This window comes from Pleurodeles waltl, chromosome 5 (genome assembly GCF_031143425.1).
Source record: "Pleurodeles waltl isolate 20211129_DDA chromosome 5, aPleWal1.hap1.20221129, whole genome shotgun sequence".
NCBI lineage: Eukaryota > Metazoa > Chordata > Amphibia > Caudata > Salamandridae > Pleurodeles > Pleurodeles waltl.
Window position 1 is genome coordinate 787,234,483 of NC_090444.1, and position 27,299 is coordinate 787,261,781.

At 46.8% G+C, this 27,299-nt stretch overlaps 1 protein-coding gene across 2 annotated transcripts in view; it reads left to right on the plus strand.

The window, feature by feature from the left end:
* TPD52L1 (TPD52 like 1) overlaps positions 1 to 27,299 on the plus strand; it is a 943,512-nt gene that overhangs the window by 369,221 nt on the left and 546,992 nt on the right. For both annotated transcript variants that reach the window (XM_069234805.1, XM_069234806.1), the window contains exon 3: positions 10,013 to 10,161. In XM_069234805.1, the coding sequence (XP_069090906.1) occupies positions 10,013 to 10,161 (149 nt within the window). The remainder of the gene's footprint in view (positions 1 to 10,012; positions 10,162 to 27,299) is intronic.

The following is a 27,299-nucleotide window of genomic DNA, read 5'->3' on the forward strand; positions in this document are numbered from 1 at the left end:
ACAGACTTGCATCTGATTCTAATACAAGATCTGGGGCTGATGCGAAGATAGTCCTGCCGTTCCTGGCATCTAAATGGTCTATCCACCATTGCAGTTCTGTACGAGAGTCTTGATCTAGGATAACGGAATCCGAATAAGCCAACCCTCTTTGAAGATGATGACTCTTTAGTCTTTGAAGAGCTCGATAATGTAATGGACCTGGAAAAATGGCCTGGATTGAAGAGGATAGAAGGCCTACTATTCTTGCTAGGGATCTAATGGAAAGGCGAGAACTGCGCACAGTCTGAAGAATTTCTGACTTGATAGACTTTATTTTTGCTGATGGCAGAAGAAGGATGGCAGAAACAGAATCCACTAGGAAACCTAAAAAATCGATTCTTTGGACTGGAACCAGGGAAGACTTCTCGTTGTTGATAATGAAGCCTAAATCTGAGAGAAGCGAAGAGGTCAAATGAACGTAATCAAGAAGAGCCGAATGATTTTGGTTCATAAGGAGGATGTCGTCTAAGTAGATAATTAGTCTGACTCCCCGAGCTCTGAGGGAGGCTATCACTAGTTTCATAAGTTTTGTGAAACACCAAGGGGCGGAAGACAGGCCGAAAGAAAGGGATGAAAATTGATACGTTTGACCGACCCATTGGAATTGCAAAAACTTTCTTGAAGTTGGATGCATGGGAACTGTGAGATAAGCATCCTGGAGGTCCAAACGAACCATCCAGTCGCCTTGTAGAAGAGAATCTCTGAGATGTAAGATGGTTTCCATCTTGAAGTGACGATAAACTACAAATTGGTTGAAAAGTTTGAGATTGATCACAGGACGCATCTTCTTGTTTTTCTTTTGGACTAGAAAGACTGAACTGACAAAGCCCGAAGGATTGAGGGGACAAGGGACAATAGCTTGTTTTTGGAGAAGCGATCAAATTTCCGCGGAAATCCTATTTTTCATTTCCAACGATAACTGGGGAGGATGAGGAAACTTTGACTGAAAAGGCTCTCAGTAAAGCTCTATAGTGTATCCCTGAACGGTGTTCAAAACCCAAGGGTCTGCTGTGACAGACTACCACTTTGGAAGGAACAATGCAAGACGACCTGCCACCGGAAGAATAATGGAATGACTAACCGGGTTGAGAAGAGAATCAGGAGCCTCTGCTGCCCCTGTTCCTGAATCCTCGATTCTTTTGGGGATAAAACTGAGGTCTGTACTCTTGGTAGGAGCTGGAGTAAGCACCACGGGCACCTTGATTACTGTACGATCAGCCGGCAAAGCGGTTCCTGCCTCTGACGGCCATGGAGAAAACCCGACTGGAAAACATATTTTTTAAAGATTGCTGAGCTTTGTCCAGAGATGCGAACGTGGCAACGTATTTGCTTAGTTCTTTGATAAATGAGTCTCCAAATAGGAAACCTTTCACTTTGACCCCCCGGATCAGAGGTTGCCAAACTGATGAGCTTAGGATCCAGCTTAAGCAACAATCCTTTTCTACGTTCATGGGTTATAGCACAATTAGCATTCCCCAATAAGCAAACGGCCCATTGCACCCACAACGACAGTTCAACAGGGTCCAAAACAGCATTATCCAGATGGGCTGCTTCTGCCATATCAAAAATACGGGACAAGGGGCCCACCACATCTAAAAAGCTTATCCTGGCAGGTGGACCAGGCCTTGTCAACTCCTTTTCGTGGGTCTTTGCCGAATTTGGAGAAAAAGGTAATGAGGGAAGTGTCAATAATAGGAGTTGTTGCAAGATTTGAAGAAAGGGAAGGACGGGGATATTCTGATCTGAGTTTTGCTCTGACCTGTTTGTCAAGGGGGGAACGTAATCTGGAGGTCAAATATTCTGCCACATGATCCGCAGGTAGCCACTCGGTAGAGTGTGGATGCTGGATGTCATTGGAATCAAACATAGGCTCTCCGTCTGTGTCCATAACTTTGCATGATTTGGAACCCAAAGGGGCTTGCATTTTTGCTTTTTTAGGAGGAGGAGAAGAGACAGAGTCTCTATTATCTTTGTTGGAAAGATCTGAATCCAGGTAATTGTCACACAAATCATCGTCATCAGTGTCCAAAATTTTTGAAATTACTATGGGAGTAATATGCTTTGTCTTGAATGCGCATTTGTTTGATGATTTTTTAGAAAGTAACCCCTCCCTTAAGGGAGGCCTTTGAGGAACCGCGTCCTCTGCCTTGTGTGAGGGATCCTCACCACTCAATAGCGTTGTTTTATTGTTTTTTAAAATTCCAGGACGCTCTCTGCTTTTCCCCGCAGAATGGGCCAAAATCGTCTTGGACATTAATTGCACAACATAATTTTCTAATGTCTTAGATAATTTTTCTAAAGAAGCAGAGACTGCTTGTTCCACTGATGATTGAATAAAATCATTAAGATTTTCTTTAATCATCTCCTCCTCCTCAGTGGCAGCATGAGAAAATGGTGAACTATCCATAGTATAATAAATATATATATAGAAAACCTGAAGGAGACAGAACACAGTGAGGTAAGGGTTAAAATTGCTTCAGCAAGCTGGAGAGGCACTTGGCTCCGCATATGGATGGGGAAAAAAACCAAAAGAAACGAAGGCTGGGAGAATGGCACTGCCGAAGAAGCTGTCGGAACGTCCAACGGCTGAAAACAGGAGCCGGCAATGAAGAAAATGGGGCAAGTACTGTTGTCTGAGGTGAGGAGGCTAAAGGAGATGCTGTCTCTTCCCTGCGACTGCTGAAGAAAGATGGCAGTCGCACTGAAGAGAAAAACGCTCAAACAAATGTTTTCACAGAGCGTGTGCGCCGCAGGGAGAATGTGTGGCTACAAGCCGACTTGTCATATGAAATGAAGCGCGATAATATAACGCGCGTAGCAGAACATACAGAAATATGTTAAGACCAATAAGTTCAAACAAACCAGATATATTAAAATATAATGAATGAAATAATACTTATCTTGACTACGAGCAGCAAGAAAAGAGGACTGTTCTCAGTCAAGATACGTATTATAGGGTCAGCCTGTTAATGACTGGTGTATTAGGGGTGACTACTTGTTTATTCCCATTGGTCAATTTTCTCTAGCCTCCTGGGAATTGTAGTTCTTGACTGCAGCTGCTGTTTAATTAAACAAGAAAAGAAAAGCATAATAGGAGCCTCCGGTCTTGTCATAAAATTCGGGATTGTTTCAACTGACTTCTGTAAGAAGGATTGTGTTATGCTAGCCCTAATGACCAAGATAAGAACATTTCAAAGTCTGTGGACAACTAGGCAAAATGCCAATGTACCGGCTTGAGAAAAGCAAAAGGTTGACTTCATTTGTGAAAGAGAATTAGACGATATTATCTTGATTCCTCTATACCCTTTTTATCATCTGCGAGCAGAGTATTGAAAAGACTCTTTAGCGTCAGAACAAAATAGCTTGGCAAGTAAACGCACGCTTCTCTCATCTGCAGTGATCTGAAGGTCAGAAGTTCGAATTCAAGGCAGACAAACTCAGCGTTCCTTATTTCCGAGGTTTGTAAATGGGCATTAAATTGCTTTATTGAAACATCTGTTATTTATAGCCCTTAGAGGTGGCAGAAGTACAGTATTACATACTCTACAAAAAATAAGTTATTAAAAAATGAAGCTATTACTATATCACTATGGGCTACAGTTTTAGAGGTATCTCACTGATATTTGTTAACACCTTCAACCAGGGGTGGCTCCTCCGCAATAGCTGAGGAGCGTCGCTCCATTGGCTAAGACCCAGCAGCAGAAAAATAAAAAGATATTTCATTATCATTTTATCTTTCTGCTGCTGGCTCAGCGAGCATATGAAGGGAGGGGTTTGACTGGGCCATGGGAGGAGAGATGATGAGTGGAGTGCACATGTATGTTTGTCCGGCCTAGGACTGCCTGCCAAACACACATGCACACTTAGGTTTCTTCAACCCGGCTGTGTTGCACAGCCGGGCTGGTGAAACTGCACAGCCCCAAGTGCACTGTCAAGGTGGCAGACCATGCCACTCAGACAAATCCTGACACTGCTAGGCATGAGAATAGCATCAGGATTGCTGGGAAGCCTGTGCTGGTGCCCCAGTGAATGCTGGGACTCCAGACGAGCAAAGGAGCGAGGCAGCATGAGGGGGAGGGAAAGGTAATTGATTTTTTTTTTATTGTTTGTTTGCTCTGTCCCTGCTGTGACCCCCCAACACCCGTCCCCCTTAACATTTGCGGCATTAGCTCAACATGCAAAATCTCACAGCTGACTGTTTGGTGCAGGGTTGGGTCGGAGACGAAGCTCTCACTCCGACTAACTGCTCCCTAAGGGTCCATAACCCCGGATCGATTGGCCTCATCACGGGGCATTTCCTCTGGAGCATTACCGTACCCATCAAGTTGGCCCTGGGGTACTACCCAGCCATCATCCGCTGCTTCCTCTTCCTCGCCTTCAGCCATCATCCGGATGCCCACTGGTTTGAAGTGTGAGGCATTTCTGGTCACTCGTCGGTAACCCCGACAGGCAGTCACCATGGACCCTCGTACGGCCACTACTTCCCAGACTTCTGGTTCAAACGGTGTCTGGAACTTTCCACCTCCACGGCGATTCTTCACCACCACACGATCACCAACTCGAAAGCCACGATCGCTGGTTCTCCTTCTCTTATTGGCTTCCTGGTTGGTCAGTTGCCGGCGTCTTTGGGTGGCTTCTATATCCAGTGCAGGGTGCTCCCATTGCGAGTCTGCTGGAATGCAATCCTGCGGCGGTGTCTTGAACAATAGGGCGGCAGGAGCACAACCAGTTGTGCTGTGGGGGGTCTGTCTGTATGCTCTTAAGAACTGGTGAAGGCATTGTTCGCTATCCTCCTTCCGCTCAATTCCAATCCGGAGGGCACGGTTAAGGGTCCTCATAAATCGTTCTACATCGCCATTAGCTTGAGGCCAATATGGCGTAATTTTACGGTGGCGTATGGCAAGTTGCTCGAGGTGTTTTTTTAACTCTTGCCCATGAAAGAGAGGCCCGTTGTCCGTCCGGACTTCCTCCAGGAGCCCAAACACAACAAAAGTCTTGTCTAACACGGGCTTCACTTTTTCAAATGAGGTGGACACCACCACTTCCACTACAGGAAATTTGGTGTGGGAGTCTAACATGACCATTGTCAGTCTCCCGTCTGGGAAGCTGCCAAAGTCCATACTCAGATTAGACCATGGCTTGAGACTGGGGTCCTCAGTGATGGCGGCTCCCCTGGTGTGATTAGGCATGAATGACAGTTCCCGACTACGTTGTCGACTTTTGCATCCATCCCAGGGAACCATACCTTGGCCCTAAGCCGCGCCTTTGTCTTTGCAGCCCCTTGATGGCCTTGGTGGGCGAGTTCTACTACTCAATGCCTTAAGCAATTTGGCAGTACTATTCTTCTTCCTCGCAAAACTAAGCCTTCGCTGCCTGCGGACAGCTCGTCTCGCACTCTCCACATTCCTTGCATGGCCATTTTGTCTTCTGGATCGGTTCCTTTTACTCTTCCCAGGAAGTGTTTCCACTGTTGGCTGCCGAGTGTTCCTTTGACTCTTTGGAGCACTGTGTCCTCTTCTGTTGCCTGTACGCTATCTCTCACAGTTAGAGTGGTTGGGTAAGCCGATTGAACAATCATGCTTACGAACTCCTCGGTATTCTCCTCATCCTCTCCTTGGGGTTCTCCAGCCAGAGCTGCTGACGGGTGTCTGGAGAGATAGTCCGCTGGATTATTTACACCAGTCCGGTAAAGAACTCGGAATCGGTAGGGTTGGAGCAGAACAGCCCATCGCGCAATTCTCGGCGGTGCCAAGCGTACCGTCCCTTCGAATAGTGAAACCAGTGGCTTGTGATCCGTTATTATACAGAATTCGTGCCCATAGACATAGAGATGAAAGTGCTTGCACGCCCATCGGATCGCAAGCGCCTCCGTTTCGATCTGGGCGTACCGTGTCTCTACAGCCGAGAGGGCAAGGCTGGCATACGCAACAGGAACCCACTCCTGATGACCCTGTTCTTGTAGAAGAACAGCCCCCAGACCTACTGGGCTGGCATCCACCACTATGTCGGTTTGTCGCTGGGAGTTGAAATAGGCCATAGTGGATTTGTCAAGAAGTGCCGCCTTGATATTCTTGAAGGCTTTCTCCGCCACTTGGTCCCACTCCCAACGATGAGACACTTTGGTGAGTTGTCTGAGGGGTTCTGCCATTGTGGCTAGTTGGGGTATGAATCTGCCGCAATATGTTGCCATCCCCAAGAAGCTCCTGACTTCTGTGGCGTTCTTAGGAATTGGGGCTTGGCGAATGGTATCTGCATTCCGTGGGTCCACTCTCAGACTATCCTTCGAAAAGATGTATCCAAAGAATTCGATGGACGATTGATAGAATGCACACTTGCGCCTGTGGAGTGTGAGACCTGCATCAGCAAGCCTCTGCAGAGTGGCCCTGAAATGTTGATGATGTTCTTCCCATGTCTTTGAGTAGATCAAGATATCTTCACTGAGGTTGATCACCCCAGACAGGCCAGACAGTGTCTCCTTGATAGCATTCTGTAATACTTCTGCTGCTGAGGACACTCCAAAGCTCAGTCTTTTGTAACGGCGTAGTCCCACATGAGTCGAGAAGGTTGTTATGTTTCGGCTGTCCGGGTCAAGCTCTAACTGGTGGTATCCGGAATTCTAATCGAGTTTGGAAAACCACTGTGCTCCATTTAAATCTGCTATGATGTCGTCCAAGGTGGGTGTTATGTGTTCCTTTCAGAGGAAGGGGGTCACGTTCCCCATATGTGTAAATTCTAGTGTTGCTCGGGACCAGCCGCGGTCTGGGGGATAGCTGCTGATACATGGCAGTGTCCATTACGTTGACTGATACCCCCGTGCCTATGAGCACCGTCGCTGGGGTGTCGTTGATCAGCACCTTGCTCATCGGGGGTGGTCGCCGTTTGTGTTGTCTTCCCCCTGTGAACGAGATGACAAAAATGTCTTCTTCCTCGTCCTCCTTGAAAACTGCCATTTTCTTGGTTTTCTGTCCTCTGGGCGATTCCTCGTCTGTGGTGACATTCTGGACCTTGGCCTCTTTCCCTTTGGATTCAGGCAGTCTGCCCCTTGCTGTCCTGCACATCTTGGCAAAGTGATTACATGACTTCCCTGTCGCTGGGCATCCACTCGCCAACCTATGTTCATAGCCACAACTGCCGCAGACTCCCTCTCCTGATTTTGACTAGGGCAGCCGGTGCCCTGGGGCTTGCCGAGGCTGGATGGCATCCACCTGCTCTTCTTTCACCCGGCCTGGGTGCACTGCTGACGCAGCAGAAATGGATTGTCCTCTTGCCGCAGCAATAGCATCCACGCGGACAGTGGATAGTTCATGGGAGCGAGCCAGTATCAGGATTTTGTCTAGGGAAATGCCTGGTTGCCGCATGATGAGCTTGCGAAGCATGTTGGACCTGCACCCCTGGATGATCTGGGGTCTGATCTCCTCGTGCTGGTTTAGGCCAACGCATTTGCTGGCCAGCTTCCTGAGCCGTGCGTAAAACAGGTCGACAGACTCAACGTCTGTTTGCTGGGCCTGGCGCAATTTGAACCGCTCGTAATCCGGGTTCAGCTGGGGATCAAAGTGCTTATTCAGCACAGGGACTGCAGCAACCGAGGATTGGGCGCTGGAGGTAGTAGGTGCTGGGTGCGGTTCGTTCTCTTGCTGTGGTGCACTAATGTCACTGTTCCCAGTGAGAGAGGCTATGGAGTGAGGTGGGGCACCCTGTTAACCTGTCTGTACCCTCTCTGGATGTGAATTCGAAGGGTAAGACTGCCAGTGCCCTTTGGAAAAGAAAACCAAACTAAGGAGGTAAGTGTCTTTTCACACAAAGCTCTGTAGTGTCCAGTGTCACAGCACAACACGCTGTCTTTAAGGCAGAGCCAAACACCACCTTCCTCTCCACGTGTGTCTTTATTTTTTTTTCTGTACCTTCTATGCTGCTGGCAGTATGCTTTTCCTTAGTGTCTCTGAACGCTGGGGGCCAGGGTCGCGTTTCTGACCTCGTTTCAGCAGCTGCTCCACACACGCGGCTGTTGGGGGCGTGGCAGGCCTGGAGAGCTGGGCGGCATGGCAGGCGCCTCCGAGACTCAGATGGCGCGTAGCGCGTAGCTGCCACAGGCGATGGATGCGAGGAGCAGCAGAGGACGCCCCGCTGGCTGTAGGCACGCTGCAGCCTTTGCCCACCTCGGCGAGCGATGCCGGAACACGAAGCTCTCCTGGTAAGTCGCAGGCAGCAGCCCGAGCCTCACCGTTGAATTATGTGGAAAAACAGGGAGAATGCCGGCCTCGTGGCCTGCTGCTACTGCTGTTTCCCTCTCCCAGGGAAACTGCGTCACCGACACCGGAGGATGCACGATTGAGCGCCCGTCTTCCGTTGATGAGGCGCGGGTTCGTTTCTGGTCCGCCTCATCACCAGTGTAAGGTTGGGCCCCCACTACCACCTAGGCCTGCGTACCCTCCAGCACAATAATCACACGGACACTGTCTTCGGTGCACGTCCGAGAACTGCCTACGCATTTCCAACACTTTATAACTTGCGGCTTAACTCCGCCCTTGCGTCCTGCAAGGGCAACAAAGTATAGAAGAGCCCGGGTGGCTCTCTTCACCAAACAGATTAGCCGCGCCTAAGGCGTTCAGCTCAAGCTGGCACCTCTTTTGCTGCTGTTCGAAATATACAAAACGAGCCAATAATCACATTTATACCTCAGTGTATACATTAACAGGTATAGCATTAGCCAAGATATTTTGCTAACAATATCCAGATAAAATAAATACTAGGGGTTTTCTGTGAGTCCTGTATATCCATTGGTCTGCTGTACTGTTATTAATATTTTTGTTTGACCTAAAACAGCATAGACAATAGGTCATCCCCCCTTCAGCCATGTGCTCTCTTCAGTGTGAGTAGCAACATTCTACCCAAACACAATGGGGGCTATTACAACTTTGGAGGAGGTGTTAATCCGTCCCAAAAGTGACGGTAAAGTGCCGGATATACCACCAGCAGTATTACGAGTTACATAGGATATAATGGACTCGTAATTCGGCTTGTGGTATATCCGTCACTTTACCGTCACTTTTGGGACGGATTAACACCTCCTCCAAAGTTGTAATAACCCCCAGTGTCTTCACTGACATAGAAAGTAGTCACCTTCAGTGCCGCAGACATATGGGCTAATGCGTCCTTTTATAAAACATATTTTTTTTTTACTTTGTGAGGATCCCGCAGCTCGGCAGGGACTGATAGTGGGCCGTCGCCTTTGCCTGCAGTGCACCGCAGCCCACGTGAGCACTGCATCAAACTTTGATTGAGATTTACATCGTTTTATAAAGATGGCCTGCCATGCTTGCCACTGCATGGTCATACACACATTTTTGATACTTTAAAACAAATTCAAAAATGGAAACATTTGAGTCATCTGTGAATGTTTTTGTACACATTTTCTACAAAAACAATTCCACGGGCAGCTATATTTGAATAGTTTTTGTACTAAAGTTTTACAAGAAACGTTTTAAAAAATATACATTGTCAAAGCCAAATTGCCCTGCAGCCAATGACAGACAAATAAGCGTTTGCCAATGATTATTTTTCTAAAGATTCTTTCTGTTGTGTAGCACAGTTTTAAAATCACCACCACATATTGAATATTGCTCATCTCATTTGTAGTCTGAAGAGCAATTAATTTACAATTCACATTCTTTCAACATGTGTACTTGAATATTAAGATTGCATAATTAATGTACTATTTTATTCTCAGTGAATTTTTAACATATTTTTCAGTCATTATCTACAAATTTCATTGATAACATTTCTCGTTCGAAAATTCATAAGAAAAGTTACAGAAAGTATTTGTGTGCAATTTCGGTAACTGGGCAACTGATCCCGTCTGTTGCAAATAGAAGACCCAATAGTAATACAGTCTATGCTGTGTAGCTCTGGGGCTGGACTTCACTTTAAACCGATTTGTTTATTCTAAAGTAAGTCTTCATTACTTTCTTTTCAGCTTGAAGATGAAATTTCAACCCTGAGGCAAGTACTAGCAGACAAGGAAAAACACCTGATGGAGATCAAACACAAGCTTGGAGTTAACGTGATGAATGAGTTGAAACAGAACTTTAGTAAGAGCTGGTATGATGTTCAGACCCATTCTGCGTAAGTATCCTTTTGTACTGTATTGGTACCTGTATAGCGCATTATTGCACTGATGTGGTTCTATAGCACTTTGTAGGCCTTGTCAGCCCTGTTAGACTCAATCGCTTAAGTACAGTTCCCTTTTCCGCACTGGTTGAAGCTGGTTGGTTAAGCACACAAATGTTGGGGGACCATATCCATTCAGGTCACTACAGACACTGTTGCCATTCCTGGACTTTCATGTGATCACCAAGTGTGCTCTTGGTGCTGTAGTCTTGTTTTGCTTCTATTGAACTAAGTAGAATCAATTATTTGTAGGTAAAAAGTGAAAGACTGAAGACAGTGTGGTATTGACATAGAATGAGGTGGTTTCCCTCAATGAATGTAGACTGACTTGCTTGGGACCTGTAAGTGTAATGCCGGATGTACCATCTTATGTCCCAGATTGTAGGAAATTAGTTGGCCTGGCATAATTGTTAGATTAAGGGCAATTGGCCACAGAGTGGGGTAAAGGTCGAGTACCCACACTCTGTTCCTGGAAATGAGAGCCTGTGTGTTGTAATGAACAGTTGGAAATCTATGTGGAACTGTTAACAATGACATAGCGACCTATAGGTCCTTGAGGGTCACTGTGCCAATACATCTAAACAACTGATGTTTCTAGCACCAACCCACAAACAGATGATCCTGAATGATACGTTCTGTGGGGGTGGGGCACAATGTCACTAAATAGTCGTTAAATGTGGATTGTTCTGCAGGGCCTGGTTGGGACATCCTCCCCTGGGCAACATAAAGTTCTAGTATCAGTGACTAATGATGTGTATCAAAAAGGCACAAAATTGGTATCGTGCATGTAATAACTAAAAATAATGCGGTGATGTGAATGCCAAATGTTACTCAATTATGATTCAATGTACTGCACTGCACTGTAATGAACATTTTAAGCAGTGCTATTCTTGCGGTCCTAAGAGGTGAGGTGAACTTGCTGTGACTTGAAGCTGTGAGTAAGCGGCTTGGGTCTTGGAGGACAGTGATGTGGACAGAGAAGCGCATATTTTAGAATGAATAAGAATACCTAGTGGATCTGCACTCGATTATAATGCAGCCCTGTACCTTCATGTACTAAAAAAGGATGTGATGCCCAGTACCTCATAATATTCAATTCTGCTAAGAGCATTTGCAGAATAGACCGTTCGGAAAAGGCAGTTACTGCGCTACAAAGCAGGCAAAAACTCGACAGTGCTTCATCTGAATGAGCCGAGACTTGAAAGGCTTTCATCTATTTCTTAATACAGTTCTCATTGTGTTAATAAGGTACTCTTGATGCAAAGCGGTATCACAAGTGTGTGCTGGCTTCTTTCTTCTTTTCTGCTTAGCTGCAGAAGGCAAGGCCTGCAAAGAAAGTTAAAAGTGATGCGCCATAAGCTGAGCAGAAAGGCGCCCAGACAGAGCTGCAGCAGACAGAGCTTGCAATCTGAGCTTCTACTCGGGGGCGCAAATGGAAATGACTGACAGATCTAGGACATCCGTGCAAAGATGACGTTCATAAGTAGGAAGAGAACATGTATAAAAAATGTCCATTTGAGTTTTTTTTTAATTCATCAATTGCATTTAGATTCGCCTTTCAGAAGGGATACAGCAATAAATCTTCTGGTGAGAAACAAGTTGAAAAGAACAAGCAAAGTCAAAGCCAATAAGTCTGGTGTCGCTCGCAGCCTTTTAGCTTTGTCAGTGCTTGCTTTGTTTATACATGCTTTATTGTTCGGGGAGAAACGACTCCCTCGCCAATATTTAAAAAATGGCTCAAGCAAAACTGGTTTGTTGAGGGCTGCCGCATAGCCCTAGTCACGTGCTCATAGTTATAAAACGTGGTTAGGATGCTGCCATAACACATATGACCCAACACGGTCATGTGACTCCACCCCTCCCCAGAAGTGACGTCACTGCTGGGGGAAGGACCCCCAGGGGCCTGGAAGTCCTGGTAACAGAAGAGGTGTCACTTCTGGGGGCGGGACAACTGCCACTTTTTACATGATAGCAGAATTAATCCCTCCTTACTAGTAACAGGTCTAAAAACCGACAGAACAAAAAGAAGCCCTGTTTGCAAAACTAAGGAAGGGACCAGTAATGTAAAATGTGTACCATATATCGTAATGCACGGATAGAAAAGGAGCACCTCAGCCCATTGGTTGGGTAGCAAAAGACAGCCATAATCGGGGTCCGCTGAGCATCTCACAGTCCTTGGTCCCAGGACAACTGTTGTTAGCTGTACCCCTAGAAGGGAGGGCACCCTGATATGTTTCTAATTTTAACTCATATACTGGCATGTGGAGGCATGACTATGCCAAGGAGTTGCTCTTCTTTATGATCACATTTCCACTTGAAATACTCATTAGAACATTGGAATGCTGGGGGCTCCATTGAAAACAATGGAGTGCTGCGGGCTTTTACTGGCTGGTAAAAGCCCGCAGTGCCAACATTCCAATGTTCGCTTTGTTGACAGCAACAGCTGTGAACAAAGCCTCACGGAGCCCGAGGGGATTTTAATCCCCTCGGGCTCCGTGAACATTTTTTTTTTTAATAGAACATTCTGCCCCGAGTGGCAGAATGTTCTAATAGTCTTAGAACCCGCCGTAGCGGGCTCTACCGGCTATTAAAGTCCCTCTCCCTTGTTAAATGCCCTCGCCGAACGCAGGGAGCGGGCCTTTAATAGCTGGTAGAGCCCGCTACGGCGGGTTCTAAGGCTATAATAAGGAATGTTGGAAATCTCTGTACATCAGTAGAGTTAACTGAGGTACTGAACCATATCTCTCTCAATGTGGAGATCAGGCAGAATATCAAAATTATTCCCTGAGAGTAAAGATGGATGTAATGAAAAGTCACTATTCACTCCTTCCATGCCTTATGTCAGTGGGCTGGAACATGGCCCCTGCATGTTGAAAACCACCTGATCACATTGGGATCTGCAAACGTAAAGATGACACTGCAGTAGAAGGAACTCTTACTATGCAGTGGAATTTCTGTCTCCAACTCTCTATAATTGCTGAACTGTGATTCTCAGTCACTCTTGATTGGTCTAATGTCTACCTCAGCAACTGAAGCGACTCCTTCAAGCCCTGTATACTTGAGATGTAAACTAGACTTTAGCCTTAATGACTTCATCTCTTCAGTGGGGCCTATTCAGCCTCCTCTTCAAAGTGAGGATGTGGACCTGAGATGCTCTGGATCTGAGCTGAGAGAAGGGTGCAGTTAACCACCACCTTTCCCCTTCTTGATAAATTGTACCTAACTCAATGCCAACATGGTAAACCTACGTGGAGGCAGGTGGGTATGTAACCTTTACCCCACAGTATTTACCACGTAGGAAAATACCGTGCAGGTAAGTAATGCTAATTAGTTTTTATGTTTACCCCTTATACTTTAACATGCAGTATTTTACCCTGCAGGTAAGTATTTTTTTAATAACATTTTGTTTGTAGCATGTGTAGCTGTAGATACAGATGTGCATACTCCAGCCTTCTGGTGTTGGGCTTGAACATGTGCAAATTGTTTTTGTTTGAAGAAGTCTTTTCGAGTCATAAGGTGTGGTGACTCCACCTGCTGTAGGTAACACGCATGGGCATCAACTCCATAGTTAAATTGTTTTTCTACACTGTCTGTTTCAGACATTTATACAGGAGCTCTGGTCTGACACCACCTGGTGTTCTCACTGGGCCTTCAGCACCGTCCCTCATCGGTTCCAACAATCCCACTTTACTTTGGTCAACCGTCCGGTGTTACTTCAAAGTGGTTTGTTCGTATTCAATGGATTGTCATTATTGGGACTTTGCCCCTTTGACTCCCCTCACCCTTAACAGTCAAGAATGTCCACATAATGTAAAGGGCTCCTTTCTGGTTCTGCCCATCTTGCTATGCTAAGTATCCCAGAGCAAGTATCCCAGGACAGACTTCCATGAAGTATGTAACCTGTGCCTGACCCCTGACCAACAAGAGGATTCCTGTGAAGCATGTCTTCCGTTCCGTAACAAGAAACCTCTTCGGAACTGTAGGGTGCATTGCATTGCCTTGGCTTCAATGGCACAGTGCAGAGGAGAGGAGGACACTCCAGAAACCTTCAGTAAAGGGAAGGAGGAAGCTCTGCTGAAGCCAGGCACATCTGATTGAGGAGAAGCCTGCCTCCAAGTCATACGTGCAAGCCAAAGGGCCCCCGCCAGCCAAACGTTCATTGCCCAGGACAACAGTGAGTACCACTATCACCCATTCTTCTGAGGTACCAGCATCTAGTTCTTGTGCCTCTTGAAATAGCTCCTGGCTCATGGCAATGTTCGGTACCAAATTACCGAGCTGGATCTGATGCCCTTGGAAAACTTGGTGTCGAAGTCTGCCTCAAAGCCTCGCCCCTTGACATCGACCCCCACTTTGGCACCATATCTAAAGATGCTTGCTGTGCCACATTTGGAGTCAAATGCATAGGAGTCAAAACTCACTTGGGGGCATTCTGGATGCCATCCGTCTACAGCTCCATTCACGCGATCATCGGAGGAGTTTGACCAACCCATCCCACAGAGGCTTCAGAAATGTTTAGAGGCTGGCCAGTAGAGGATCCACATCCAGCCGGACATGGACAGGATCCTGGCTCGGCATGCTCCACCACCCAAGGATCCCCAAAAGAGGAGACTAACTTTTGAGAAGGATTTCTACCTTCCTTTGGAACAGAAGCCCAAAAAGCCACAGCACCAGGATAGCGGCACATCTCCACTGCTGCCTGGCCCTTCCATGCCTGCTCCTCCTCATTTGCCGCCTCCTCCACCACCTTCTCCATATCCTCCTATTCCTACCTTCTCCTTGCTGCCTGGGGACTCTCACCCACATTTACAAGAGGATCTCCATATTCAGGGGATAGGGACAGTTCCGGCTTTCCCTATGATCCCTATAATCCTCCATGTGACTCAAGGCTCCTGCTTGACCCTCGGGAAGATTATCAGGCTGATCCCCCAGCAAACACCAACCTGGATTTATCCCCCATAAAATCCTCTACCCCTGATAATACCACCTTGTATCTCGAGGTTCTACACAGAGCAGCTACTGTTGATCTGTGTGTCCAATCTGAGGAAGATGATTTCCTACTGGAAACCCTCTCTTCCACATAGAGCTTTCTCCAGTATTTTAAGGGCATGCTCAAGCCTGCAAAGCACATCTACAAAGAGCCCATGATAGCCTGTATCATCACACCACAAGTTGACAAAAAATGTAAGGCTACTCCCTCAGCCCTCTCTTACATCATTGGGCAGTTACTCCCAGTTCTCTAGTGGTACATACATCCAGGAAGAGAGCTAATTTTGCAGGGCACAGGTGATGCCCCTCCTCTAGACCGACAGAGCAAGAAAACAGATGCTGCTGGCAAATGTGTGGCAGAGCAATCTGCCACGCAGTGGGACATCACCAACTCTGTGAGTTTGCATGCCCCGTATGAACATGGCCACTGGGACAACATGAAGGATCTAATCTAACATCTCCCAGAACAACAACTCAAGGGGTCCATGAGTTGATAATGTAGCAGAAGATTATCTCCAATATCAACATCCAGTGTGCTCTGGATGCTGAGGACACAATTGCTTGAGACATTAATTGTAGTCTCCTTCTCCACCGCCATGTATGTCTATGTGTCTCTGGTTTTAATCACCTTCTAAATGTGCCTTTCTAAGGCAAGCATCTTTTTGGCCCTCAGGTCGATGAGATGCTCAAAAAGATCTAGAAGGACACTGATACAGCTAAGGCCATGGGTGCCCTACAGACCTGCATTACCCACGGCTCCTTTTGGCACCCCCAGTACCGTGGTGTAGCCAAGACAGTTGCCACACTTGAGACTTCCACCATCTATCCAGGCAACAGCAGCAGACACCTTCATGGGGTTCCTACAGGGGGAGCATGGCGGACAATGGTAACGGTAGAGGCAAAGGGGCAATTCCTAAAGGAGCCATTGAACTACAACAGAGATGCTCTCCTCCTTTCCCTCGACCATCCAACACCTGTCAGAGGCATATTGTAGGGGTTACTGCCTCACTGGAAAGTAATTAGCTTTTACCACTCAGTTCTAGAAATCATAGGGGAGGGGTATTGTTTTGAACTTATCCAAACACCACCCCATACCCACACAAGTTGTCCACAGAACATCAGTGCCTGCTCCAAGAGAAGATGCACACACTACTTGCCAATGCGGCCATAGAGCTGGTGCCGCCACTACATCATGGCAGAGGGGTGTACTCCCTTCACTTTCTCATTTCCAAGAAAGCTGGCTCCCTCAGGCCCATACTCGACCTCCAGCCCCTCAACAAGTACATCCTCTCGGTAAAATTTAAATGTCTGTACAAGACATTGTCTATTGCCTCTTTCACCTTCAGAAGTCAGGTCTTGCGCAAATCTCCGTTCATGTGTAACTGATCACTGTGACTGCTTAAGTACAGAATATGCATCACACTTCACTGTTCAGAGTACCAGTCATTTAGGCTTTCATGGAAGAGCTTAAGCGGGTTATACCGCCAGTGACACCTCCTCTTCCAATGTGGAATCGCAACATCATTCTAGCTAGGCTCATGGGTCCTCCTTTTGATCCCCTTTATTATGTCTGCTTCAATTTCTTTCATGAAAGGTAGCCTTCCTTGTAGCTGTTACTTCCCTTAGGCAAGTCAGTGAGGTACACACTCTCACCTTGGAAGAGCCTTTCTTCCGGGCTCATCTAGATAGGGTAATCCTCAGAATCAATCCCACATTCCTCCCAAAAGTGGTTTCCAGTTTTCATCTCAATCAAACATCAGAGTTGCCAGTTTTCTTTGCACATCAAGAGTCTGTAGAGGAATGTGCCTTGCATACCCTGGATGTCAAAAGGGCATTGATGTATTATGTGGATAGAACAAAACCCTTTCATAAGACCCAACAACTCTTCATGCCATAGTCCAAGCCACACAAGTGGTTTGTCATTTTCAAATCCAGGTTAGCTCGTTGTCTTGCCAAGTGTATCCAAACTTGTTGTGCTAAAGCTTAATGGCCCCAATTGTGTCATAGGCTTTTCAAGTCCTATGGTAACTATACCTGGTGCCCCTGCCATGCACAGTTTTCTCATCAATAATTTCACTGCAAATGATCCAGTGGTATTATCAATGATGTGATAGAAGAGGTCATAGGTGATGTAATATATGAGGTAATTGTCAGTGCATGGTGAGGGCACAAGTTATAATCACCATAGGACATGAGTTATAGTTTTTTTTAGATAAGTATAACTATAACTGCAGAATTTCTATGTGCATGTAAAATTTTAACCTAACTACAATGTCCATGTAACCTTTATATTTTTAGTGAATTTCTAAGGTTTCTTAAATTCTATTTCCCAACTATAACGTCCCTGTCACCTTTGTTTATTTCAGTGAATTTCTGTGTTTTTTTGGACATAAAGTAGTACTTAATTACTATACAGTAATACAACCTCCGCCATGCACCACCCTTGGCTTTGCATGATGGGGAATTGGCCACATGGAGATAAACCCCCTCATGCAGCCAGCCCCACCTTGCACATGTTCTTTGGCCATGTGAAGCAGGGAATTGGCTGCAGGGCCTGGCCTGCAGCCAGGCCTTTTGTCGACCTTCTACATGCAGCCAACCCCACGTTGTGGGTCTAAGAGTAGGTGTATGAATGGATGTATGGGTGTGTAACTGGGTGTATGTGGTTGTGTGGGTATGCAAGAGGGCATGCACCTGTATGAGTTGGTGTTTAAGTGGCTGCATGGGTCTGTGAATGGGTTTGTGAGGGGTTTTGTGGGTCTCTGAGTGGGTGTTCGAGTGGCTGTATGGGTGTGTGAGTGGGTGTGTATGATGGTGTGTGAGTGACTGTGTGGGTCTGTGACTGGGTGTGGTAGTTGTTTTGTGGATCTGTGAGTAGATATGTAAGTGGGTGTATGAGTGGCTGTACAGGTCTGTGATTGAGTGTGCAAGTGGTTTTGTGGGTCTGTGAGTGGGTGTATGAGTGAGTGTATAAGTGGGTGTGTGAAGGGCTGTGTGGGTCTGTGACTGTGATAGTGGGTTTGTGGGTGTGTAAATGGATGTGTGAGTGCATGTGTGGGTCTGTAATGGTGTGATAGTGGGTTTGTGGGTCTGTGAGAGGGCATGTAATGTGTGAATGGGTGTGTGAGTGAGTGTGTGAGGGTGTATGTGAGTTGGTGTATTTTTTTAATTGGGGTCTAGATCTGCAGATCCATTGTAGATTCACACAGTTCGGTTGTGCTCAGCACTGCAGATGATCCGCAGATCCTTGCGCACCCCACTAAAAACATTTGGGGCATTTTCGTGCCCGAGAGGGGTACCTCAGAGACCCATTTTTAAAAGTGAGGTCTCTAGCTGACAGTGGTTTACACTCTGTCTAAGTAGGGACCCTCACTCTAGTCAGGATAAGGGAGTCACACAGCTAGGATAATTCCTGCTCACCCCATTGGTAGCTTGGCACAAGACTCAGGCTTATCTCAAAGGCAATGTGTAAAGTATTTGTATATATACACACACACAAACACACACACACACAGTAACAGAGTGAAAACACCACAAAAATACTCCACACTAAGGGCCAGATGTAGCAACCGGTTTGCATGTCGCAAACTGCGAAAAACGCAGTTTGCGACATGCAAAACGGCCATCGCAATGCTGATTCACATTTTGCGAGTCGGTACCGACTCGCAAAATGTGAATCCGACTCGCAAATAGGAAGGGGTGTTCCTTTCCTATTTGCGAATCGCACCGTGATGTAGAATTGCTTTGTGACCGCGAAATCGGTCGCAAAGCAATTCGCAGTTAACACCCACTTGACGTGGGTGGTAACTCATTCGCAAACGGGAAGGGGTCCCATGGGACCCCTTCCCCTTTGTGAATGTCGCTGAAAATATTTTGTCAGAGCAGGCAGTGTTCCAATGGACCACTGCCCACTCTGAAAGAATGAAACCAAATGGTTTCATTATTTTTTTGAATTGCAACTCGTTTTCCTTTAAGGAAAATGGTCTGCAATTCAAAAAAAAAAAAAACTGCTTTATTAAAAAAGCAGTCACAGACATGGAGGTCTGCTGTCTCCAGCAGGCCACCATCCCTGTGAGTGCAGGGACTCGCTATGGGATCGCAATTTGCGACCTACCTCATTAATATTCATGAGGTGGGTCTTTGCGACCCCATAGCAAGTCGTAGAAGGTGTCTGAGACACCTTTCTGCATAAACTTTTGCGAGTTGCAAATTGCGAGTCGGTATGACTCGCAATTTGCAACTCGCAAAATTTTCTGTACCTACATCTGGCCCAAGTTTAGAACAAAAGCCAATATTTATATGAGTAAAACAAGAACAAAACAACAACAAAAACAACACACACAAGTAAAGATACTAATTTTCAAAAGTTAAATTTTAATAAAATGTTTAGAAACACAATAGCTCCTACTGGCCTTATCATGGAGTCTTCATGGAGTCGTTCCCAACAGTCCAACGCCACTTGCAGGAGAGTGGGGTCCCGCCACAAAGTTGCATGAACCCCAGGTACAGTACCTTGGAAAACACTGAGGAAAAAAAGATGTTCCATGGAGTTGGAGGTGAGGGTTCGCTGGAGCAGGTGTGGCATCAGTTCCTTACTGCTACCGGGGAGGTGAGGTATTGGGTCCTTACTGCTAAGCAGAGGAGGTGAAACATCAGTTTGTCACGGTTGCAGGGGAGGTGATGCAGCATTGGTTGCGAGGCATCGGTTCCTTACGACAAGGCGGGGTATATGAATCCAGCAGGTCAAGATGTGAGGCGTCGACTTTATGATGTGGCAGTCACACCATGGGGCCAAAGGTGCTGCACCGGAGTCAGAGTCTGGTTTTACTGACGCCATTTACACGACACTCAGGACTCAAGCTGTGGTGGGGGGCTTTGGAAGCGCTGTGGTGGTGTCAGGCCTGTGTTGCATGTCGTGGTCATTGTGCTCAGCGGGGACCACAGCTCCTGTGCAGGCAGCAGCACGGAGTCAGACAGCGGGGCTCGTTCCGAAGTCGCTCGGAAGTCGATGTGCTTGTTTTATTCCTGGTTGCACCAGAGCTCACTTCTAAGTGGCCAGGAACTGGATTTGGCACCACTTTGCAAGTCAGGAATCTTAGCAAGAGAGCCCAGGCACTGACAGGTGAAGTAATTAATGTCCCTGAGGTTTCTTAACAGGAGACATGCTCTGTGCAAGCCCTTGGAGAACCTTGGAAAGCAGGATGGAGTCTAGTCCTTTCACTCGCAGTACAGAAGCAACAAGCAGCATGCCAGCACAACCAAGCAACAGACAGAGTGACAGTACCTGCTACAGCATCCAGCTCTTCTTCCTTTCAAAATGTCCTCAGTCCAGAAGTGTTCTAATTATGTGGGGTAGCAGGTCCAGTAGTTATATCCATTTCTATCTTTAAAGTAAGCAAACTTCAAAGAGAAGTAGTTATAGTGCACAAGGACTCGCCTTTCCCTACCCTGGCCCCAGACACACTTCAGGGAGTGGACACTGCTTTGTGTGAGGACAGGCACAACCATATTTAGGTTCAAGTGTCAGCTCAGCCCAAAACTGTAGCTCAAGAATACCCATCAGCTTGTTGATGGGGCCATTAAGATATGCAGGGCATACCTCAGCTCCCTTTGTGTGACTGTCTAGAGTGAATGCACCAACAGCTAAACTGTCATCCTGACCAGGACATGTATTCAGCTGAGAGGCAGAGGCACAGAATGTTTGAGCTAAAAAATGCCCTCTTTCCAAAAGTGGCACTTTCAAACCTACAGTTCAAAAACCAACTTCACCAAAGGATATATTTTTAAATTGTGAGTTCAGAGACCCCCAAACTCCAAATCTGTATCTTCTCCCAATGGGAAATTATACTTAAAGGATATTTCAAGGAGATCCCCATGTCACTCTAGGCCTTCAAATAGAGAAAAACAAATCTAGTAGTATTTCACTATCAGGACATGTAAAACCCACCAGTACATGTCCTACATTTTAGATACATCACATCCTGCCCATGGTGCTGCCTTGGGCCTACTTTAGGAGTGACATGTATGTAGTAAAAGTAATGGGAAAGTTTGGGCATGGCAAGTGGGTGCACTTGCCAGATTGAAATAACAGTTTAAATCTGCATACACTGACACTGCAATGGTAGGCCTGGGTGGCCCAATCAGTGCTGGAAGCCCACTAGTAGCATTTGATTTGCAGGCCCTGGGCACACAGTTCATATACTAGAGAGTTACTAGTAAATAGGATATGGCAATTTGTATCGGTAAATTAATCACCAATACAATTTAGATAGAGAGTACTTGCACTTTAGCACTAGTTAGCAGTAGTGAAATGCCCAGAGTCCTAAAGCCAGAAAAAATGAAATTCAGCACAGGATCATAACCCCTATAACCATCAACACCACATCCCACAAGGCCTTTATCTGTGTGCAGTAGGGGTTGGCCACAGGGCCTGCCTCCAGCCAGACCCTGCAACCAACCTCCCTTACCACCCAACCCTACGCAACCAACCTCCCTTACCACCCAACCCTATGCTGTGCACGGCCTGTGGCCATGCATGGTGGGAGCTGGCCGCAAGCCATGTCTCTCTGGGTAGGAGAATAAGTGTGGGAGTGTGTCTCTGGGTGTGGGAGTGGGTGTGAGAGTGTCTGTCTGGGTGTGGGAGTTGGTGTGAGTAGGTGTGATAGTGGGTGTATGAGTTTCTGATTGCGCTCCAATAGATGAAAGATGCATTCACCTCCATGAAGAGTTTCAGATTGTTTTTCAATATGGAATCATGAATTAAACACACTTGGTTTGCCTTCCCAAGCCCAGAAGGTGGGATCATTTGTCCTTTCCAGAAGTGGCGCTTCAACTGGGGCACCTACTCTGTTTATATTTGTAAATGCTTCCTGTTGAGGTTTAATTTCTAGAAAATAAATATCAAGGCCCAAACGGAAGCTCACCTGCCTGTTTATCCAAGAGCCCACGGTTTTGCACAATCTCTCTATACAACTTGAGTGCTTTTTACTGGTTAGTGAGTAAGTGCTACCTCGCTGGGTGAATGGTCAGTTTCCAGGACCCAGGCTGCACAGCCCCTCTCACTGGGTTGATTTCAGCCTAGGGATCCCATCCCCTGTGGCCCACCTTTAATCAATGTGGGAGGGGGCTGCATGGCCCCCTCCCCTGGCTGATCTCCACCCTGGCAGCCCCATCCCTCGGGACCTGACCTTAACATATTTTGGGGGGGGGGGTGACCGATTTTGGCTCCGGGGACCCCATCCCCTGGGGTCTGGCCTTCTGTCCTGTGTGCCTCACAGGGAACCCAATCTGCAGGGTGACCGCGGGTTGAGCCTCAAGGCACTTGTGGTCCCAATCAGCTTCCCATCTCCTGAGGGAGCCAGCATTGCTGTCAAAGACAGGAAGCTGCTAAACATGCAGCTCCATGTCCGTGGAAGCGAGAGCTGTTTGGCAGTGGAATTGTGTATGCTCTGACTTGGCGGGAGCTGTCAAAGCTCCTGCCAAGTCATAGAAAATAGCTATGTCCTGGGGGTGGGCAGAGTGAGTAGGAGTATGCCCTGGGGATGGCAGTCTGCTGGACCATCATTTCATCCTTGAGGGGGACCCGTTTGGCCCTCCTCCAAGATTTGCATTTGACCCCAGATGGTGGTCCTCGTGGACAGGGGTCCGCAACAGACCCTCTTCATTATCTTTTTTCAGCCCCAGCAGGTGGGGGTCCCTCGGCTGTTGAAGGGTTGCGTGGCCCCCCTTAATATGAATGAATTGCCTCTGGAAGGTGGCAGCTCCTGGTGGTGCAGGGGGGCACGCAGGCTCCCATATGTTAATTTCATCTTTTGCCCCGGGGATACTTATAAATAGGAGCCCAGGGGAGGTGGTGGTCCCCAGGGTATAAAAATGCTCTAGAAGGGGGGCCCCTTGTGACCCCCTCCTTTACTTTAAAAAAAAATTGACATGCCCCCTTGACCTGGCCCACCCAGTGGCTTTAGTAATACAAGCGCAGGATACTGCACTTGTTTTTTTTTTTTTTAAATGTTGCCGCAAATTTGCAATTATGTCACAAATTTGCTGCAATTTTGTTTTAACAAAATGTTTTTTTTTTGCACCAGAGCTAAGGCATCAGGATGTCCAAAAATGGCCTGGTTGAAGTGTTGGCAGCCAATCAGAGCGCTGCAGATCTCTGCACAAGCTCTTATCATTCACAATTCCATTGGAGAGAAATCGTGGCCCCAGATATACAAATTTGTTTTTCCTTTAATTTCTCTTAAACTACTTACACCAAACAACAAAGAGCCAGATGTAGCAAGCTCCCGGTTTGCATTTCTTAAATGATGAATTTTAAGAAATCGCTATATTAGAAATGCAGAATGGAATGTATGAAAGCTGCAAGTCGGTAATAGCGATTTCTTAAAATTTGCAAATGCAATTTGCGAGTTGCAAATACCGAATCGCAAAAAATAGCTAATTGGTATTTGCAAATCGCAAATTGTGAAAAAAACGGCAAACCGGAACAGCCTGATGACATCACAACCATGAGGTGAGTCAGCCCATGCTGTTTCCAGAAGCCACACCCACAGGAGCAGGCAGAGAGACAATGCTCAGCACCAGGGAGGCAGTCTTGTGAGCCAGCCAGGACCAAATAGGAACATGGCCACTGATGGGAATGTGAAGGAGAAAGGTGACAGGAAGCGCAAGCTCAAATTCAGTGAGCAGGAATTGAAGGTGCTCACTGAGCGGGTGGTCAGAAACCATGACAAACATTTTGGGAAGAACTCACTCCAAGTACCTGAAAGTGAGAAGAGGAAACTGTGGTCAGACATCTAGACCAAAATATGTGCAGTGGGTGTTGCGCAGCGCTCTGTGGAGAAGATATGCAAGCTTTGGTACGGCTTGCGTTCCCGTGCCAAAGAGAGGGTAGCCAGCAGGCTAAAGGAGGCAAGGAGCACCGGAGGAGGACCAACCACCCAGACACCATCCACACCAATGGACGACATGGTGGAGTCGACACTGCTTCCTGAAGCTGTCAGTGGTGTCACTGACATTGACACCTTAGGCACACTCAGCACTAGCAAAGGTAAGGGCAGTAATTATGTGTCTCCCCATATGTGCATGTACAAATGCCCCTTAGAAAATAGCTATTGGCACTATGCAGTGTGATAAGTAGTCCATGCCACATCTTGCATACAACACTACAATGCCTTACGGGAGTGGTAGTCTACACCCCTAAAGTGCAAATACCACATAAATAGCAAAATAGTGTTAAGCCAAATAGAGAAGCAACGCAAAGGACTCTTAGTGATACTATGCCAGTGTACATTTAATACTATTATGCAACTATTTGTGTAATAATCAAAAATGACATGCTGTACATTGTTGTTGTAGATGTTACGGGCCCGGATGCAGCAGAAGGTGGAAATGTGGGGGATAGCGGAACACAGCCACAGTCCGACTCAAACACCAGTCAGTCCTTCATTATTGCACCAACTAGACACAGGGCAAGAGTGCTACCTCTCCCAGAGTATAACCTGGACTCTGATGAAAGGCCGGATGAAGAACCCACACCACACCCAGAGGCTAGAATCACAGTAAGACAGCAGTCCCTGCCCCAGCATCAGTCCACTCCACTCACGAGGCGTCACAAAGAAGGCAGACAGTGCACTGAGGAAGGTGAGGGCCCATCACTTTTTGGCGGCCTTGAGGTTTCCATGCTGAAAGTGCAGCGCCTGCAATGTAAACACATGAGGTCAGTGCACAGGCAGTTGGTGTCAATCAATCATAACATTGGCACAATGCACAAGGTAGTTTGGTTCTCACAATGACAACATGGGAGTAATGCACAAGCAGTTAGAGTCTCTTAATAAAAACATGGGCAAGCTGCATGAGGGACCGCAAACTGCAGCAAAAAATGCAAAGGAGATGACAAACGCCATTAGGAAACTCTGCACTGTGATTCAGCAGGAGCATGTCAGCCACCGTAGGCGCCATCACCAATTGATGGGCAGGTTGGATGGGTTCTGCAGATCTGTCAATCGGCTCTCCGCCTCAACTGCCTTGATATCACGACATGCTGTGGGCATACAAGTGGAGATGGCACATTGCAGTGGGGATGTTGCACAAGGATTGGTGCAAATAACCAATGTTTTGGAGACAATGCAGACAGCATGGAGTGCCGCAAACAGCGAACTGGGTGGTGGGGAAAGTGCGGAGCTCTCTAGCCTCAGCAGTCTCACAGCCCCTGTGATGGATCCTAGGCATCGCAGTACCAGACACAGTACTGTCTTTGAACCCACTACCAGAGGAGCCACCGAGGCCACTGAGCACTCAAGTGGAGTGCGTGGACGTAGGAAGTAATGTTGAGGGGTGGCGGGGACTAGCTTAACATGTAGCAAAACAGTTATATTATGATGTTAATAGTGTGACACTGTTACTCGCACCTGTTTGTGTATAGTGCATAGCTATGTCCTAATCACACATATCTTACCTGAAGTCAAGGCAATAAAGATTCTGCATACAGCAATACATATAATATACTTGGTATTGTCATCACATGCATCAGAAATGGCTGCGCGTGATGTCAGCCCGTCTTTGTCTGCCCTCTGCTACGCTGCTTCTGTCTACTGGGTGAAGGGATGGCAAGGGATCAAGAGCCTCATCTGAGTCCAGCTCGGTGGGTTGCACAGGTATGCCCCTCGTTGTAGCTATATTGTGCAACATAACACATGTAGCCATGATTTTGCATGTTGTTTCAGGGCTGTATTGTAGTGCACCACCACTCTTGTGTATGCATCTGAAACGGCTCTTCAGCAGGCCGAAGGTCCTCTCTACAACACTGCGGGTTGTCCTGTGAGCAGCATTATACCTCCTTTCGGCTGGCGTTGCAGGATTCAGATAGGGCGTCAGTATGAATGACCGCACGGCGTAGGCACTGTCTCCTGGAATGACAGGAGAGTAAAATGAGTACTTGTTATATGTGACATCACATTTACATCAATGCGACATTGTCAACTATTACATTACCCAGTTGATATCCTTCACCAAACTCCCCAGTCAGTAGTCTTGTGTAAATTCCACTGTGCCGAAAGATGTAGGACTCATGTGTGCTACCTGGATATCTGGCCACAAGATCAATTATAATGATGGAGGCATTGCTAATTACTTGTATGTTCATGGAATGTGAATTTTTACGGTTCCGATAAACATACTTTGTGGCCGATGTCGGACAGATCTCTACACGTGTCCCATCGACAGCAGCTATTACATGTGGGCATCGGGCAATCTGGTAGAAATAGAATTTTGTCTGTAGTAATTGCTGTCGGGTTTTGGGGAATCATATGTGCTGTTGAATTTTGCTCAGGATGGCATTGAGAAATGCATTGAAAATCGTGAGAGAGCACTCTGTGAGACCCCTCCAGCTCCTGCTCTAACCCCTTGATAGCTCCCTGAGGCTAATAGGTGCAGGGAGCATAATATCTGCACATGGGTGGGTATACTATTGGTCCTGTGTGTGGTGCGCTGCAGTATGGGTTGTAGATCAGCTATCAGGTCAAGTATCATGGCTGAGCTTAACCTGTACTTCTCATACATCTCCTCCTCTGTCTGGTCACAAGGGGTAATGCACACTCTAAAAATGCGCTCCTGTCTCCTCCTCCCTCTCCTCAAACCTGCCAGGATCCTCATCCTCCTTGTTATGATGTAGAGTGCAGCCATTGTGGAAAAGAGGCTGAGTCATTCTGAGCCTTTTTATGGAGGTTGCACCTGGTTACCACCTGATTTCACTTCATGGTAAATTGCACGTGCACAAGGCCATTCTGCGAATAATTGATTTTGCGAATTGTTGATGGATTGCATTGCGAGACGGAGTTTGCGAATCGCATTCTGCTTATCGCAAATAGTGACATGATTTTGCAAGTCGCATTCTGCGCTTCGCAAATCCAGGTCACAATTTGCGATACACAGAATGCGATTCGCAAATTCATGTCGCTAATTGCTATACGCAAGTACATGTCGCAGTTGCAAGGAATCGCTTTATTAGCGATTCCTTATATTTGCACTGCGAACACCTTTCATACATTATGAAAGGCATTTTTGCATTCGCAAAAGGCCACATTTTATGATTCACACCGTTTGCG